The 13174-nt window shown below is 56.7% G+C and overlaps 6 protein-coding genes across 6 annotated transcripts; 4 read left to right on the plus strand and 2 right to left on the minus strand.

Annotated features, from left to right (window-relative positions):
• Window positions 1–175: 175 nt before the first annotated feature.
• LTR77_010704 (uncharacterized protein) lies at window positions 176–874 on the plus strand (the record flags this gene model as incomplete). The annotated part of the gene is made up of 2 exons (XM_064807921.1): window positions 176–455; window positions 519–874. The coding sequence occupies 2 exons, from the start codon at window positions 176–178 to the stop codon at window positions 872–874; spliced, it is 636 nt and encodes a 211-aa protein (XP_064653825.1).
• Window positions 875–1127: 253 nt separating this feature from the next.
• Window positions 1128–1778, minus strand: LTR77_010705 (uncharacterized protein; the record flags this gene model as incomplete). Its single annotated transcript, XM_064807922.1, has 1 exon — window positions 1128–1778. One exon carries the CDS (start codon window positions 1776–1778, stop codon window positions 1128–1130), a length of 651 nt encoding a protein of 216 aa, XP_064653826.1.
• A 2031-nt stretch (window positions 1779–3809) lies between these two features.
• Window positions 3810–6082, plus strand: RGD1 (Rho GTPase-activating protein; the record flags this gene model as incomplete). Its single annotated transcript, XM_064807923.1, has 2 exons — window positions 3810–5914; window positions 5971–6082. 2 exons carry the CDS (start codon window positions 3810–3812, stop codon window positions 6080–6082), a joined length of 2217 nt encoding a protein of 738 aa, XP_064653827.1.
• Window positions 6083–6750: 668 nt separating this feature from the next.
• Window positions 6751–8488, plus strand: RDS2 (Transcription factor; the record flags this gene model as incomplete). Its single annotated transcript, XM_064807924.1, has 2 exons — window positions 6751–8339; window positions 8401–8488. The coding sequence occupies 2 exons, from the start codon at window positions 6751–6753 to the stop codon at window positions 8486–8488; spliced, it is 1677 nt and encodes a 558-aa protein (XP_064653828.1).
• A 692-nt stretch (window positions 8489–9180) lies between these two features.
• On the minus strand, window positions 9181–11079 carry APN2 (Class II abasic (AP) endonuclease; the record flags this gene model as incomplete). The annotated part of the gene is made up of 2 exons (XM_064807925.1): window positions 9181–10603; window positions 10664–11079. 2 exons carry the CDS (start codon window positions 11077–11079, stop codon window positions 9181–9183), a joined length of 1839 nt encoding a protein of 612 aa, XP_064653829.1.
• A 342-nt stretch (window positions 11080–11421) lies between these two features.
• apc5_1 (APC5 protein) lies at window positions 11422–12937 on the plus strand (the record flags this gene model as incomplete). Its single annotated transcript, XM_064807926.1, has 2 exons — window positions 11422–12430; window positions 12663–12937. 2 exons carry the CDS (start codon window positions 11422–11424, stop codon window positions 12935–12937), a joined length of 1284 nt encoding a protein of 427 aa, XP_064653830.1.
• Between the last annotated feature and the right edge of the window lie 237 nt (window positions 12938–13174).

Consider the following 13174-nt stretch of genomic DNA (forward strand, 5'->3'; position numbering starts at 1 on the left):
ACGAAGGTGTGGATATAGCTCACGGTGAGGATACTTAAAGGCCTTTCTGTCACCTCTCTTTCGAAAGGCATCCAACGATCAGCTGCCTTCTCCATCGATACCCTCTTCTCATTCACTTCACACATTCGCTGTATTCTTACATACGCATACTTTCGCTTTCCCTTCATCATTCACCATGAAGTTCACCGCAACCATCACGGCGCTGATCGCCTCGAGCGGCCTTGTTGCTGCTGCGCCTGGAGGTGGTGAGGGCGGCTGGGGCAAGGGCAAGCACCACGGCAAGGGCAAGGGCCACATGACCTCGTCGGAATACACGACTTCGACTTGCAAGGCCACCTACAACTATGAGACCGAGACGAAGACGAAGACGGTCACCATCCCGTACACCACCACCGTCTACAAGCCGGAGGTGAAGACCACCTACGTCCCCAGCGTCTACACGGAGACCAAGTACGGTACGTCGAAATCCTCACCCGCCCCCCAATCCTTCCATCCATCCATACTGACTCTCCTCGCAGAGACTGAAAAGTCCTACATCTACAAGACGCACGTCGAGACCAAGACCGTCAAGGTCCCCAGCCACACCAGCAAGGTCGTCTGCAAGACCTACCCGATCGAGACGTACACCTACTCGACCAAGTACGAGACCGAGACGAACAAGTACCCGACCCAGTCCGTCGAGACCAAGTACGAGACCGAGACCAAGAATGTCCCCAGCGCGTACACCACCAGCAAGGCCTACCCGGAGACCACCAGCAAGGTCGAGTACAAGCCGTACACGACTGTTTACAAGGAGCCCACCACCAGCTGCGAGACCAAGACTGGCTGGAAGACGTGGACTGCTTATGGCGGCAAGAAGACTGGTGGATGGTAGATGTTGAGGGGTTGAGCATGAGGATAGATTGTTGACGACTAGATGTAGTTACGACGCTCTTTACTAATGTTATAACATGAATGATGTTGTGGGAAGGTTGAAAGGGAAAGGCAATGATGGGCGAAATACCCTCAGGTATATTAGTACCTCGAATAGTCTGCTGTACTTTTGAAGTTTACCAAACACATTCTCCTCCCTCATACCGCATCCCCCTCGTCTCCTAATCATCGCAGTCAAGAACACAAACACCACCTCACAACAACGCAGCAACCAACCCAACAACCCCTCCCACCCCTGTCAAAACAGCCCTAACTCCATTCATCCTTCCAAAGGCCCCCAACAACTCCCGCACCTCCCGCTCCTCCTCCACGCTCGCCTCCCTCCCCGTCCGCTCCTGCGGCCCACTCAAATCCGTCACTTGACTAACATCCCCCTTCCCACTCACCGAATCCTCCGCCGACTTCTCTCCCGCACCAAACTTGCCCTCCTTCGCAGACCTCTCGCTTCTCGCCCCGCCGAGGCGCTCGTTGAGTTCGATAAGCCGGAAATTCGTCGCGATCATCACCTGCGAGGTCCACGGCGCAATCGCGAAATTCAACACTGCGGCAGCGAGGTAGCTGTTCACTTTCGCTCCATTGGCTGCCACTTTCAGGATCGAGCTGATGGCCCGGCCCGGGGGGAGAGCGGTGATTGCTAGTGACAGGAAGCCTGCGGCGGAGAGGAAGGCGGTGAAGGGGAAGATGTGCGAGCCGCGGGAGAAGAGCCAGCGGGTTTGCGGGAGAGAGCGGACGGCGGGTTGGGAGCGGAGCTCGGGGATGTCGAAGAGGGACAGGGTGGCGATGGCGCCGGAGGAGAAGATCGAGGTGGTTATGGTTGAGGCTTGGAGGGCGAGGAGGCCGGACATTGTTGGGTTTTTGAGTGAGGTGGTATGGGAATGGGAAGGCTGTGGTCTGGAGGATGATGGATGGTCTTTTGGGATTGAAGAAGGGAGGAAGAGGCTCTGTTATTATACTTGACCGCTTGCTTTTGAGGGCGTCATTGCTACTTGGCGGTATTCCGTCGTTGTGGAAGTCCTTTCACGTTTCGTTTCACCTCGTTGGTCAACAGGACAATTGATATCTACTGTCCGAAGATCTCGGGGTTTGCGGTGTCTGTGGAGGCTCCGGCGGAGGTTAAAAAATGACGTCCAGGGCTGTGCTGACGAGTACGCGTGTAGGTATCAACGCTTCCACGACCAGCATCGAAAGTTCTCAGGTTGCGTTCACTTCCACCCGGGCTCCTCACTTGCTAAATGTCCTTGTCCAACGTCCGACCGATCGAGCACATCCGTGTCAGATCACCCTGGCCGTTGACATCTCGAGGCATGCGAAGCTATTGTCTGATTCTCTTCGCTTTTCATAGAGCTGACCCGCTGGGGCCCGGCCTTGTGAACACACGCAATATCTTGAACATGTTCAGATCGTTAAGAGCGCCATCTAATGTAACATCAGCTACGTAGTATAGCATTTGTCTTTTTGGCGTGTATCACTTCGTTTCGTCGTTTTCATGTTGCCGCAAGACGACGTAAGGAGGAAGAAAGCAAACCATAGTCCTCAGCTTTGCTGCTGGCTGAGAAACGCCATGCTCGTCTTTCAAGAGCATGTGGCACACTACCGGTCGGCAAATGACAGAGAGTGAAAGCGGCTACAAAGCGTGCCAGACCAGAGCGAGCCGTGTGATGGCTTGAATATATCTTCTCACGGACAAGAAACGCCCGCCGACGAGAGTGATGTGGGCTTGTCGAGTGGATCTGTGCCCGGTAGAGGACTGCGCGATACGCCTGGTGCTTTTACTGTCCCTCACGTGGCTGGGTAGCCGCCTCTGTCGGAAGCTGCTTCTTCGAGCACACCTCTGGTGGCGCCGCTAACCCAAGACGTGAGTTTCCAATCGAGAGAACGGGCAATGCCGCAAGACTACGAATCTGGCATGTAATCAATCATAGACCCTCGAGGTTGCAGGCGCCCAAACGAGAGACAGTGAAAGCGGCCCGCCGAGCTATCTGGCAGGCTTCTCACAGACCCAAATGCATCCGAAGAGCCCAGTTCACTCTCGTGGGCGGGCTTTGTTGGTCTGTGAGAACTTCCATCGTTCGGCTCGCCTTGACCTGATGGGCGCTTTCACTGTCTCTCACTCGGCAAGGTCTCTCAGGCCGAGAAGGCGATGAGAGGTGTGCTTTTGTCCGAGGCTCGCAGCGTTCTCGACTGGGATGGTGATGCGTTCGTTTTGGTCGTCATCAGCGTGCAGAGGTGGCAATGGTCCCGTTGAGAGGAAAGCTGGGATTACGCCGGGATCTGGGCCGCCCAGCTCAAACACATGCAAGCCAACTGCGTATACATAGTAGCATAACGTTGTAGCGAAAGGTCGCTGGCGATGCAGATCTCCTCGCCGCTTCACCGCGGTCTTTCGTGGATTGTGTAGAATGCGCTCGAGCAAGAGACAGTGAAAGAAGCCATCCGGACACACTTAGCACTTTTCTCCGAGGCAAGGTTTGGTCAAAAGGGGCACATCGCACTCGTCGGCGTGCGGTCATGGTCTGTGAGAAGGGTCCCTACATGGCTCTGACCTGATGGGCTGCTTTCCCCGTCGACATCTTGCCGCTTCCCGCCTTGCTGACACTGCGGCCTCCGAGTGATATTTAAGCAACGATATTTGGGCTGTCCTGGTATCGTGCCGCACGAGTAGGAACGTTGATGTTGGTCGGTTCATGTGAAACGAAGCGTTGAGGTTCATACCGCGTCTCACGTCGCTTGCGTGGAAAATTGTGGCTTGGGTGACGCTACAGCCTTCGTTGCGTCGGGTCCATTGCACCGTGCCCTTTGCGACACCACATCAACCGCACCTCTCCAGCAACAACAGCATACTCCACAGCAGATACGTGCGGGTATAGCTCGTCAGTATGTCGAGCGAGTTCAACCGATCAGAAGTCAACGGCGACGGCCCGACATCAACCCCTACCACCGTCGTCCCCAATGGCTCAGCATCAGGCTCAGTACCTACCAGTCCCGCCGCAGCACCCACCAGCGTAGGAGCGTACCGCAGCTCCGGCGGCGCAACAAACGGCGCCCTGCCCAAAGCAGTCAACGATGTGATGTACTCGGACATTGGCGTCGCGACCCTCTTGAATCGACTCAAGCAAAGCATAGCCAGCGCTAGGGACTTTGCATCTTTCCTCAGCAAGCGCGGGAAGCTGGAAGAGGAGCAGGCGAATGGATTGAGGCGGCTTGCGAATACACAGCTCGAGACGCTGAAGCGGAGCGAGGTCAAGACAGGAAGCTATGCGGCGCAGTTGGCGGAGGTGATGCGCGTGCATTTACGGATGGCGGATAACGGGATTCAGTTCGCGCTCTCGCTGTCGCAGATGCATGAGGATCTGAACGAGCTGTCGGCGAATATGGAGAGGGGGAGAAAACAATGGAAGCACGAAGGACTGGACGCGGAGAAGCGGGCTTCGGATGCTGAGGCGGCGATGCACAAGGCGAAGACGAGGTACGATGGGCTTGCTGAAGACTACGACCGAGCGCGGACGGGGGACACGAAGGGCAGCCGGCGGCTAGGATTGAAGGGGCCCAAGAGCGCGGAGCAGTACGAGTCGGATCTGCTGAGGAAAACACAACAGGCGGATCAGGATTATGAGGAGCGCGTCAAGCAGGCGAAAAGCCAGAGGCAGACGTTGATCAGCAGCGAGAGGCCCAAAGCGGTGTCAGCGCTGCAACAGCTCATTCAAGAATGCGACAGCGCTTTGACTCTGCAACTGCAGAAGTTCGCGACGTTCAACGAAAAGTTGCTGCTAGGCAATGGTTTGGCAGTCTCCCCGCAGGACAAGGCTTCCGATGGGCAGCCGCGCAGTCTGACTAATATCATTCGTGAGATTGACAACGATACGGACTTCAACTCATACATGCGAGGCCACCTGAGCAAGATCCCGAACCGGCCAGGCGAGATCAAGTACGAGCAGCATCCGACGCTCATGCCGAAGACGCAGAAGCCAACAGACACGCGCAATGCCTCTACAGCATTCTCGCAGACCCCTACTCAGCAGCAGCCATCACTATCTCTCAACACTGCTTCTGCTGCTCCTGGAGCAGTTTCGAACTCCGCTTCGGCGAACAGCAGGTACTCGGGCAACACATCTCAGCCGCCCCAATCTTCGTACAGCCAACCGCCATCAAGTTACGGACAATCTCCCTCCGGCGGCTACGGAGAGAAGCCATACATGAACACAGTACAGTCACCAACCTACGGCGGGCCTCCACCTCAACTACAGCAGCCATCCTACAACTCCAGCTCCTCCCGCGACATGTTCTCCCCGAGCAGCTTCAGCAAGGAAACGGGAGCGGCAGCACCACCATACCCGACCCATCCCAGCGAACGTGCCCCTAACGCCAACAACCCCTACCCACCTCAGCAAACCACCGGCTCCATCTCCTCATCCTCCCCCGCTCCTCCCCGCTCATACGGCTCTCCCGGGCCCATGTCCCCCTCCCAACAACAACAACACCACCTCCCGCCCCTCCGCCCCGTCTTCGGCGTCAGTCTCGATGAGCTCTTCGCCCGCGACCAATCCGCCGTCCCCATGGTCGTCATCCAATGCATCCTCGCCGTCGACACCTTCGGCCTCGACGTCGAAGGCATCTACCGCCTCTCCGGCACCGCCTCGCACATCGCCACGCTGAAGTCGCAATTCGACCACAACGCTTCCCAGATCGACTTCCGGAACCCGGCGAACTTCTACCACGATGTCAATAGTGTTGCCACGCTCTTGAAGCAGTTTTTTAGGGACTTACCGGATCCACTATTCACGCGCGTGGGGTATCAGGGGTTCGTTGAGGCGGCGAGGATCGAGGATCCGGAGCAGAGGAGGGATGCGCTGCATCAGAATATTAATGACCTGCCGGATCCGAATTATGCGACGTTGAGGGCTTTGGTGTTGCATATGCATCGAGTTATGTTGAATGAGGGGCGGAATCGGATGGGGGCGTCGAATTTGGCGCTTTGTTTTGCGTGAGTACTCATGACATGGAACGGAGATGAGATCGGACTTGCTGACATCTGTCTAGGCCGAGTCTGATGGGCCAGCATACCGGTGGCCAGATTGCGGACGCGAGTCTGCAGGCGAGAGTGGTGGACACGATTTTGGTCAATGCTACCGCGATCTTTGACGAGGACTAAGCAGCAGAGGATCCGAAGTGCGATGCCTCGGTCGATCTGCTACAGCTCACCAGGGCCTTCTCGACTTGAGCCGCCTGAGCTGTTGCTGACGAGCTTGGCTAGGGGTGTAGCGTGGGCTCTACGACCTGCTTCTCGAAGGATGCCATTGCACGTGGTTGCTGTGGGCAGGTAAGGCTGGCCTCCAAAGCAGAGAGATGGGCGGGTGATGCGTGCTTGAAATAAGGTACGAAGGGGTTTAGTGGTTTTGAAGGCGGAAGGACCAGGAAGTGCTCGACTCGAAGGGCTGCAGCGTTCTGGACGATCATCAGACGCAGGCGCACGATTAGCATACTGCTGCAATATTCGTGTGTATACTATACTGTCTAATTACGAGATGTTTCAATGCGCAAGACCCTTCCATATCGCCGTCGTTTGTACCTGCCAGAGGTGAACCACTTCGTCCCAAATCCCCGGACCCCGCAAAGCCGAGAGCTGGATTGCTGACTCTGCCTGCTATACCATTCGCTGTTCAACTTCCCGTACAGCAAACAGCTACTCCTCCAAGAAAGTACGAAGCGCGGGCACGAGCCGGTGAACTCTGTGCGACATCGACCCTTACACCGGAAGAGCTGGGCCAGCAAATCGAATGGGCGCACAACCTCACACGACCGCCCATCCTCTCACCGGCCATGCCGCCCTCTCCAACCCATTCACGTAACGTCTCCTCAGCCAACGGGACCAACAATACTGCCACCGATGCGCCCACCCAATCTCCGACCAACAAGCGCAAGTCCTCTACCTCGACCTCCCAAGAACCCAACGGGCACAGCAAAGATGAAGCGGACAACGGAAAGAAGAAACGTCGGAAGGTCAACCATGCTTGTGTGTACTGTCGACGGTCGCACATGACGTGTGATCTTGAGCGGCCATGCGCGCGATGTGTGAAGCGGGACATCGGGCACTTATGTCACGACGAGCCGAGAGAAGGCTCGAATGGACGGAGGAACGGGAGTGAGGTTGGAGGGATGGCGGAGCTGGCACCTGCGGGCGAGGGAGAGGCGGTGGGGAAGATGGAGATGCCTGGGAATACTGTTGGGAATGGTGGGTTCGGGAGGCTGTCGACGGGAGATCTGGGCATGGGGGTGGGAGAGCCGAGTGCTGCTGGAGGTGCTGCTCAGCAACCTCAGCTCGCGCAACCGACACCTGTATCGCCTGTGCAGTTGCAAAGAGGAGCGGCGGCGTCAGCGACTTTGGGAGGCATGATGCCGCCCAACTTCGACTGGAACAACAGCGGCGTGCACAACCAGTTCCAGGACATGCACCACCTCCATCCGAACTACATGTTTAACACATCCGAAGTGACGAACGAGTACAACCTCCTGAACGACTTCCTTTCCACCAGCTTGCTCGACGACGGCGCTCTCTACAACGCCGACACGGCCAACACCTTCCTCTCCGACCCCCTCCTCTCCACCAACAGCGTCAACACCCTGGCCAATTCCTTCCCCCAACAACCCCAGCTCCAACCACCCTACCAACTCCCCCCTCAACAACCCACCCTCGCCCCTTCCACCACCCAACCCCAAAATCCCTCCCAGCCCAACGACCCCATTTCCCGCCCCCCATCCGCCCATCCAACCTCCGAAGCCACGCGCAACAAATTCTACCTCACCGCCGCCGACCCGGCCGGCCTCTCCAGCGCCGAAGACCGCCTGCACAAACTCCTCAAAGCCAAGTACGACGCCGGCATGCTCAAACCCTTCAACTACGTGCGCGGCTACGCTCGCTTAAACAGCTATATCACCCAACACCTCTCCCGCCAAAGCCAAGTCCGGATCCTCAAGCAACTCGACCGCTTCCGCCCGAAATTCCGCGAAGCCATGAAGAACCTCACCGACATGCAGCTCGTCCTCGTCGAAATGTGGTTCGAGCGCAGCCTCATGGAATATGACCGCGTCTTCGCCTCCATGGCCATCCCCGCCTGCTGCTGGCGGCGCACGGGCGAGATTTTCCGTGGGAACCGGGAGATGGCGGAGCTGGTCGGGGTGGAGTGGGAGGGGTTAAGGGATGGACGGATGGCGATCCAGGAGTTTGTGGGTGAGGAGAGTCTAGTGAGTTATTGGGAGAAGTTTGGGGCGATTGCTTTTGATGGGACGCAGAAGGCTATTCTGACGAGTTGTGCGTTGAAGAGGAGGAGGAAGGGCGGGGAGGGAGAGGAGGGGTTGGAGACGGTGAGGTGTTGTTTTTCATTTACTATAAGGAGGGATACGCATAATATGTGAGTACTGCACGACTGCCTCGAGACTCGAGCGAACGACGCAAGCTGACTTATGGTACAGTCCCTCCCTGATCGTGGGCAACTTCATACCCATTCGGCATCGCAAAGAGCGGCATGGAGTGGCGGAGAGTTCGCGAGCGGCGGCGTAGCCGTAGCCGCCGGGTGTCAGTCGTGTGTGGATGTCGGTACAGCGCTCTCAGCCAGGCCTTACGACACGACGGGACGTGAGAGAGTTGTGAACGGCGAGTATCGTCTTCTTATAATGTTCATAACACTGCATGTATTGACGTGCATGTACACACATGTACATGTAACCCCCTCACACTACCATCTCCTCATCCCCCACCTCCTACCAAATCTCACTCGAGTCAGACAAAGGCACGCCGGCGCAACCTCGGCGTTGATTCAAAATGTAATAGATGGTGGAGAGGTGGGAAAGATAAAAAGGGTGCCTCCTTTTTGATTGAGGGTGGGGAGCGCGAGGTCGGGCTTCGAGCGGGTTCGGGCTGGGGTTCAATTTTTGAGGGAGGACGGAAGGGTTGGGTTTGGTTTATGGGTTGAGGGGTAGGAGGAGAGGGGTTTGAGGAGAGGGGTTTGAGGAGAGCAAAGGGGAAGTCGCGTTGGAGGTTGGGAGGACGGGGGGAAGGTATTGCTCGTGTCGAGTGCTGTGAGTGGAACACGGTGATTGAATGCTTTTGGTATGTAAAGCTGTTGTATGTAGACGCTGTACAGAGCCAGGTATACCCTCACCAGCGAAGCACACAACTGCAAAGGCTAGGGTATCACGACGCCTTCAACCCCCCTTCCACCGTACTGCTCCTTTGCCCACGACCCTACCTCGTCAGTCGTTATCCCTAGTAGCCCCCCTCCCACTCCACTCCGAGCACCAAACAAACGTCCCACACCTCCACTCCGTCCCGCGCTCCTTCTCCCCGCTCGGCCCCAGCGGCCGCGCGCACATCCAGAAACTCCTTCCCTGGTTCGAGCCTTTCTTTTTCGTCTGCATCGATTTGCACGGTTCGCCGTGGCCTTCGCAGAGCGGGGCAGGGGGTTTGGTGAAGAGGGTGGACCAGCTGCGTTGGGTGGCTTCGGCTGCGAGGATGGTGCGGTTGATGGAGTGTTCGGAGGGCGGGGGGGAGGAGATGGGTTTGGGTGGCGGGGTGGCTGGCTCCGTGGAAGGTGCAGGCGATTCTCCTGACGCTTTCGCTGCAGCAGATGCTGTTGGTCGGTTTGTCGCTATTGAGGTGCTTGGAGGAGTGGCTGCTGTGGGAGGGAGTTCGGATTTCCCGTTGGCAACTGGCGAAGGTGGCGTGACAGCCGTGCTTTTACTTTGCGAAGAGAAGAAGCCTTTGAGACTCTGCTGGCCTTTCGTAGATGGAGCACTGCTGTCGGTCTTTTGCTTCTTCACTGGCTTCTCTTTCGCCGGCACTGAGAGCTTGCGCTTCGGTGAAGGCGGCTTTTGACTTCGCTCTGGCGTTTGCGATGGTTCAACGGTCATTTCGCTGACTGAAGCCTGCGACTTCACAGGACTCAGTTCGGGCAAAGGCGTCGCTGCTTCGGGCTTGATGCCGTTGGTGGTACCCTCGCCTGATGAAGATTCCGACTTCTTCATGAACATGGATTTGATGCTGCGGCGCTGGGCGAATTCGGGCAACCGCTTCGCTGAGAACGGTGGCGCGCTTGCGATCTTCCAGTCTTGCTTCCTGACGCCGTCGACAAAGACGCCAGGAGGACTCATGATGTCCATAATTGGCTTTCGCTCTCCATCGACCTCTGCACTTTCGTTGAAGTCCACGAAGACAGGACAGTGATCTGATCCCAGCAGACCTTCTTGAATGTTCGCATCTTTGATCCACGACCGCATACTCTCAGCCACCAGGATGAAGTCGATTCGGCTGCCATAATTCCCTGGCCGAGCATTGATCTTCTGCTCCCAATGCGTGTACATGCCCTTCCGCTCAGGATGAAAGCCTCGCGTAGTGTCCCACAGAATACCCTCCTCCCTGCCTTCGTCCCTCTCACCGACCACTTCGCCTCCGACCAACAGCTGATTGAAGATCCGCCGGTTCGGCGTAGAGATGTAGTCTTCGTGGGTGATGCCAGCTTTCCTACAATCCTCCGCCGCTGCCGCAGTGTCCAGCTCACTCCTCGAAACATTGAGATCTCCCACCAGCACCACCCTCTTCCCCATCTTTCTGAGATTCCGTATCCGGGAGTCAAGCGCACAGATAAAGCCATATCGAAAGTCATCCCTCATGCCGTTGCTGTTTGCGGGCGAGTATACCCCAAACAGCACTAAAGCCGGAAACTCCAGCACCACGCACCTCCCCTCTGCATCCAACATCGCTGGATCCACACCCAGTTCCGCCACCTGCTTCTCATCAGGATACCCGCCCACACTCTCCCCCTCGGGTAACTCGCAATACGGCACCCCGCTCGCACTCGGCAGCACCCCCAACAGTCCCTCCTCCGCCCGTATCGGCGCACACTTAGCATTCCTCGTATATACTCCCACCCCCGAGTATCCTTTCTTATGCTTCGGTAGCGAGAAGTAGCAGTCCCAGCCGTCGAGCAGGACCATGTCGTCGCGCAGGTCTTTGCGCTGGATCTTGAGCTCTTGCATGACGAGGATGTCGGTGGCGAGGATGTCGAACATGGCGGGGAAGGTGCGGGCGGTGTTCCATGGTGGGTAGGAGAAGGGGTTGCGGATGCCGTTGACGTTCCAGGTCGTGAGTCTCATGGTTGGCGATGTTGAGTTGGCGGTGGTGTTGGAGGTTGGTGCATGATCGTGTGTGCGGCCTTCGAGGTGGTGCTGAGGCTAGAGCGAAGGGCCTGTCATTGGAAACATCCTTCAAGTGTTGTGTTGTCGCATGTGGTATATCACTTTCGAGTTGGAAGATGGCATGACGTCGAATTAAGGGAAGCTCGGACCAGATCGCGAAATGGCAGCGACTACACGTGATTGTTGAGTTGTTGATTGCTTCCTCTTCTTCTTCTTCTCGCCAGTTTGACGGAGATAGGGGATGTGACAACAGGCTCTGAACATTGCTGAGATGCTACACAAGAATTGCCAGCCCGAAAGATGCCTCGCTACCTAACGCCAACGAAGATATGCCTCCTCGTGCTCGTCGAGCTGTACGCTTCAGACGAGATCCCAGCGACAGCACGACTGGACGTCCTCAGCTTCATTGCGTCTCACATCAACCCGCCTTCAGAGTACGATCAGTTCAGTCTAGAAGATCGAGCTCAGGTCTCCTCTAACGACATCACTTCCTTCTCCTCCATCTTGTCACAATGGCCCTCGAAGATCCCAGGTCGTTCACTTTACGACAGGTTCCTCAACGACGCGTGGACGCTGCATGATCTCGATGCTCTACACGTCTTCTTTGAGCGCGTCAACAATGTCGTTGCCCCGGAGCATCCGGAGAGACCCGAAGTCGCGGCGAAGAGCATTTCTCGTGCCTCGCCGTTGGGACAGTTCATCCGCCGGTGTTGCGTCGAGTTTACGCGTCTGCAGTTCTCCGATTCACAGGCGTTATGTGCGGCTTTAGCGACCTACCGTGCTCCCTCCTACCAGAAATGGGCCACCAGGAATCCAGACGCTGCTCGGAACCTCCAGGACCAGCCGTCGTGGGCCACTGCACCCTCGCAAGGTGAGCTGTCCCAGGATCAGCAGACGGAATCACTGCTTCACACCAGCGCAGATGACACCGGCACACTGCTTTCACTCTCTATTCACCAGCTCCAGAAACTCGGCACCCGTGTCTCTCCATCCCTGAAGCGCCAGCTCTCGACCTGGATCAGCGACATCTACGACTCCTCCGCTCAGTCTCTCCAGCACTTCCTCCACTTTTTCGAGTGCTGGCGAGCTGGCCAGTACGAAGGTGCCTTGGAGAACCTGCACCGATACTTCGACTACAGCCTCGTCGGTCGAGGAGCAGATGGTGCAGGCGCAAGGGGCGCCGAAGGAGCTGTTGGTGGAGGGATGGAGACGTATTACCAGTATGCATTGCTGCATTTGAGCGTGCTGCATGCAGACTTCGAACGGTGGGGCGAGTGTGTGGACGCACTGGGAGAGTGCATTGGGACTGGTATGGTTTGCCCTTCATATCGCGAGATACTGCACATGCACTATCATCGTTCGCCTCACTTAACCCTCACAACTAGCCCTGCCTACTTTCATATGACCTCTCACTCCCTCTGCTGCTGATTTGACAATGACAAGCCCTTGCCTTCCTTCACATTTTCTCTCCGTTCCCGCTAAAGCACGAGTCCTTCACTTGTCAGCGGCGCACCACTGACCATCTTTTCACTATGGTACAGCAAGAGAAAACAACGATCCGACCTGTCTGAACTTCGCTCTCTCATACCTACTTTACCTCCGGCAAGCACATCCCAACACCGAAAATGCCGCCACGTCACTATCAACACTTTCGCGGCTGATTGGCGGCGGCACTAATGACCAAGACGAGATTGCTTTCTTGAAGACGAAGGCGAGGGATGGCAGAAATTGGGCGCTGTTGAGTCAGACTCTTCTCGAGGAGGGAAGGGGCGAGATGGGCGGCGTGAGTCTTCCTTCACTAGTTCGAGGCTTTTGAGACACGAGCAAAACCCATACGCAAGTCACGTCGTCATGGCAGGAATTGGGGGTTTGCCATCGCTAAATCTTTCATACAGGGCGGCAACGTGAGCAAGGCGCTGGAGTGCTTCCTGCAATCAGAATGGCTGGCTGTGCAGCATGATCTGCGGACGATGATGCCTTCGGGTGCGATCTTTAAGGGAGCTGGATTCCAAAGACTCGGTATGTCGCGCTTCTGGCGGACTCCCTTTGAGGG

This window comes from Saxophila tyrrhenica, assembly GCF_035928015.1.
Source record: "Saxophila tyrrhenica strain CCFEE 5935 chromosome Unknown scaffold_26, whole genome shotgun sequence".
NCBI lineage: Eukaryota > Fungi > Ascomycota > Dothideomycetes > Mycosphaerellales > Extremaceae > Saxophila > Saxophila tyrrhenica.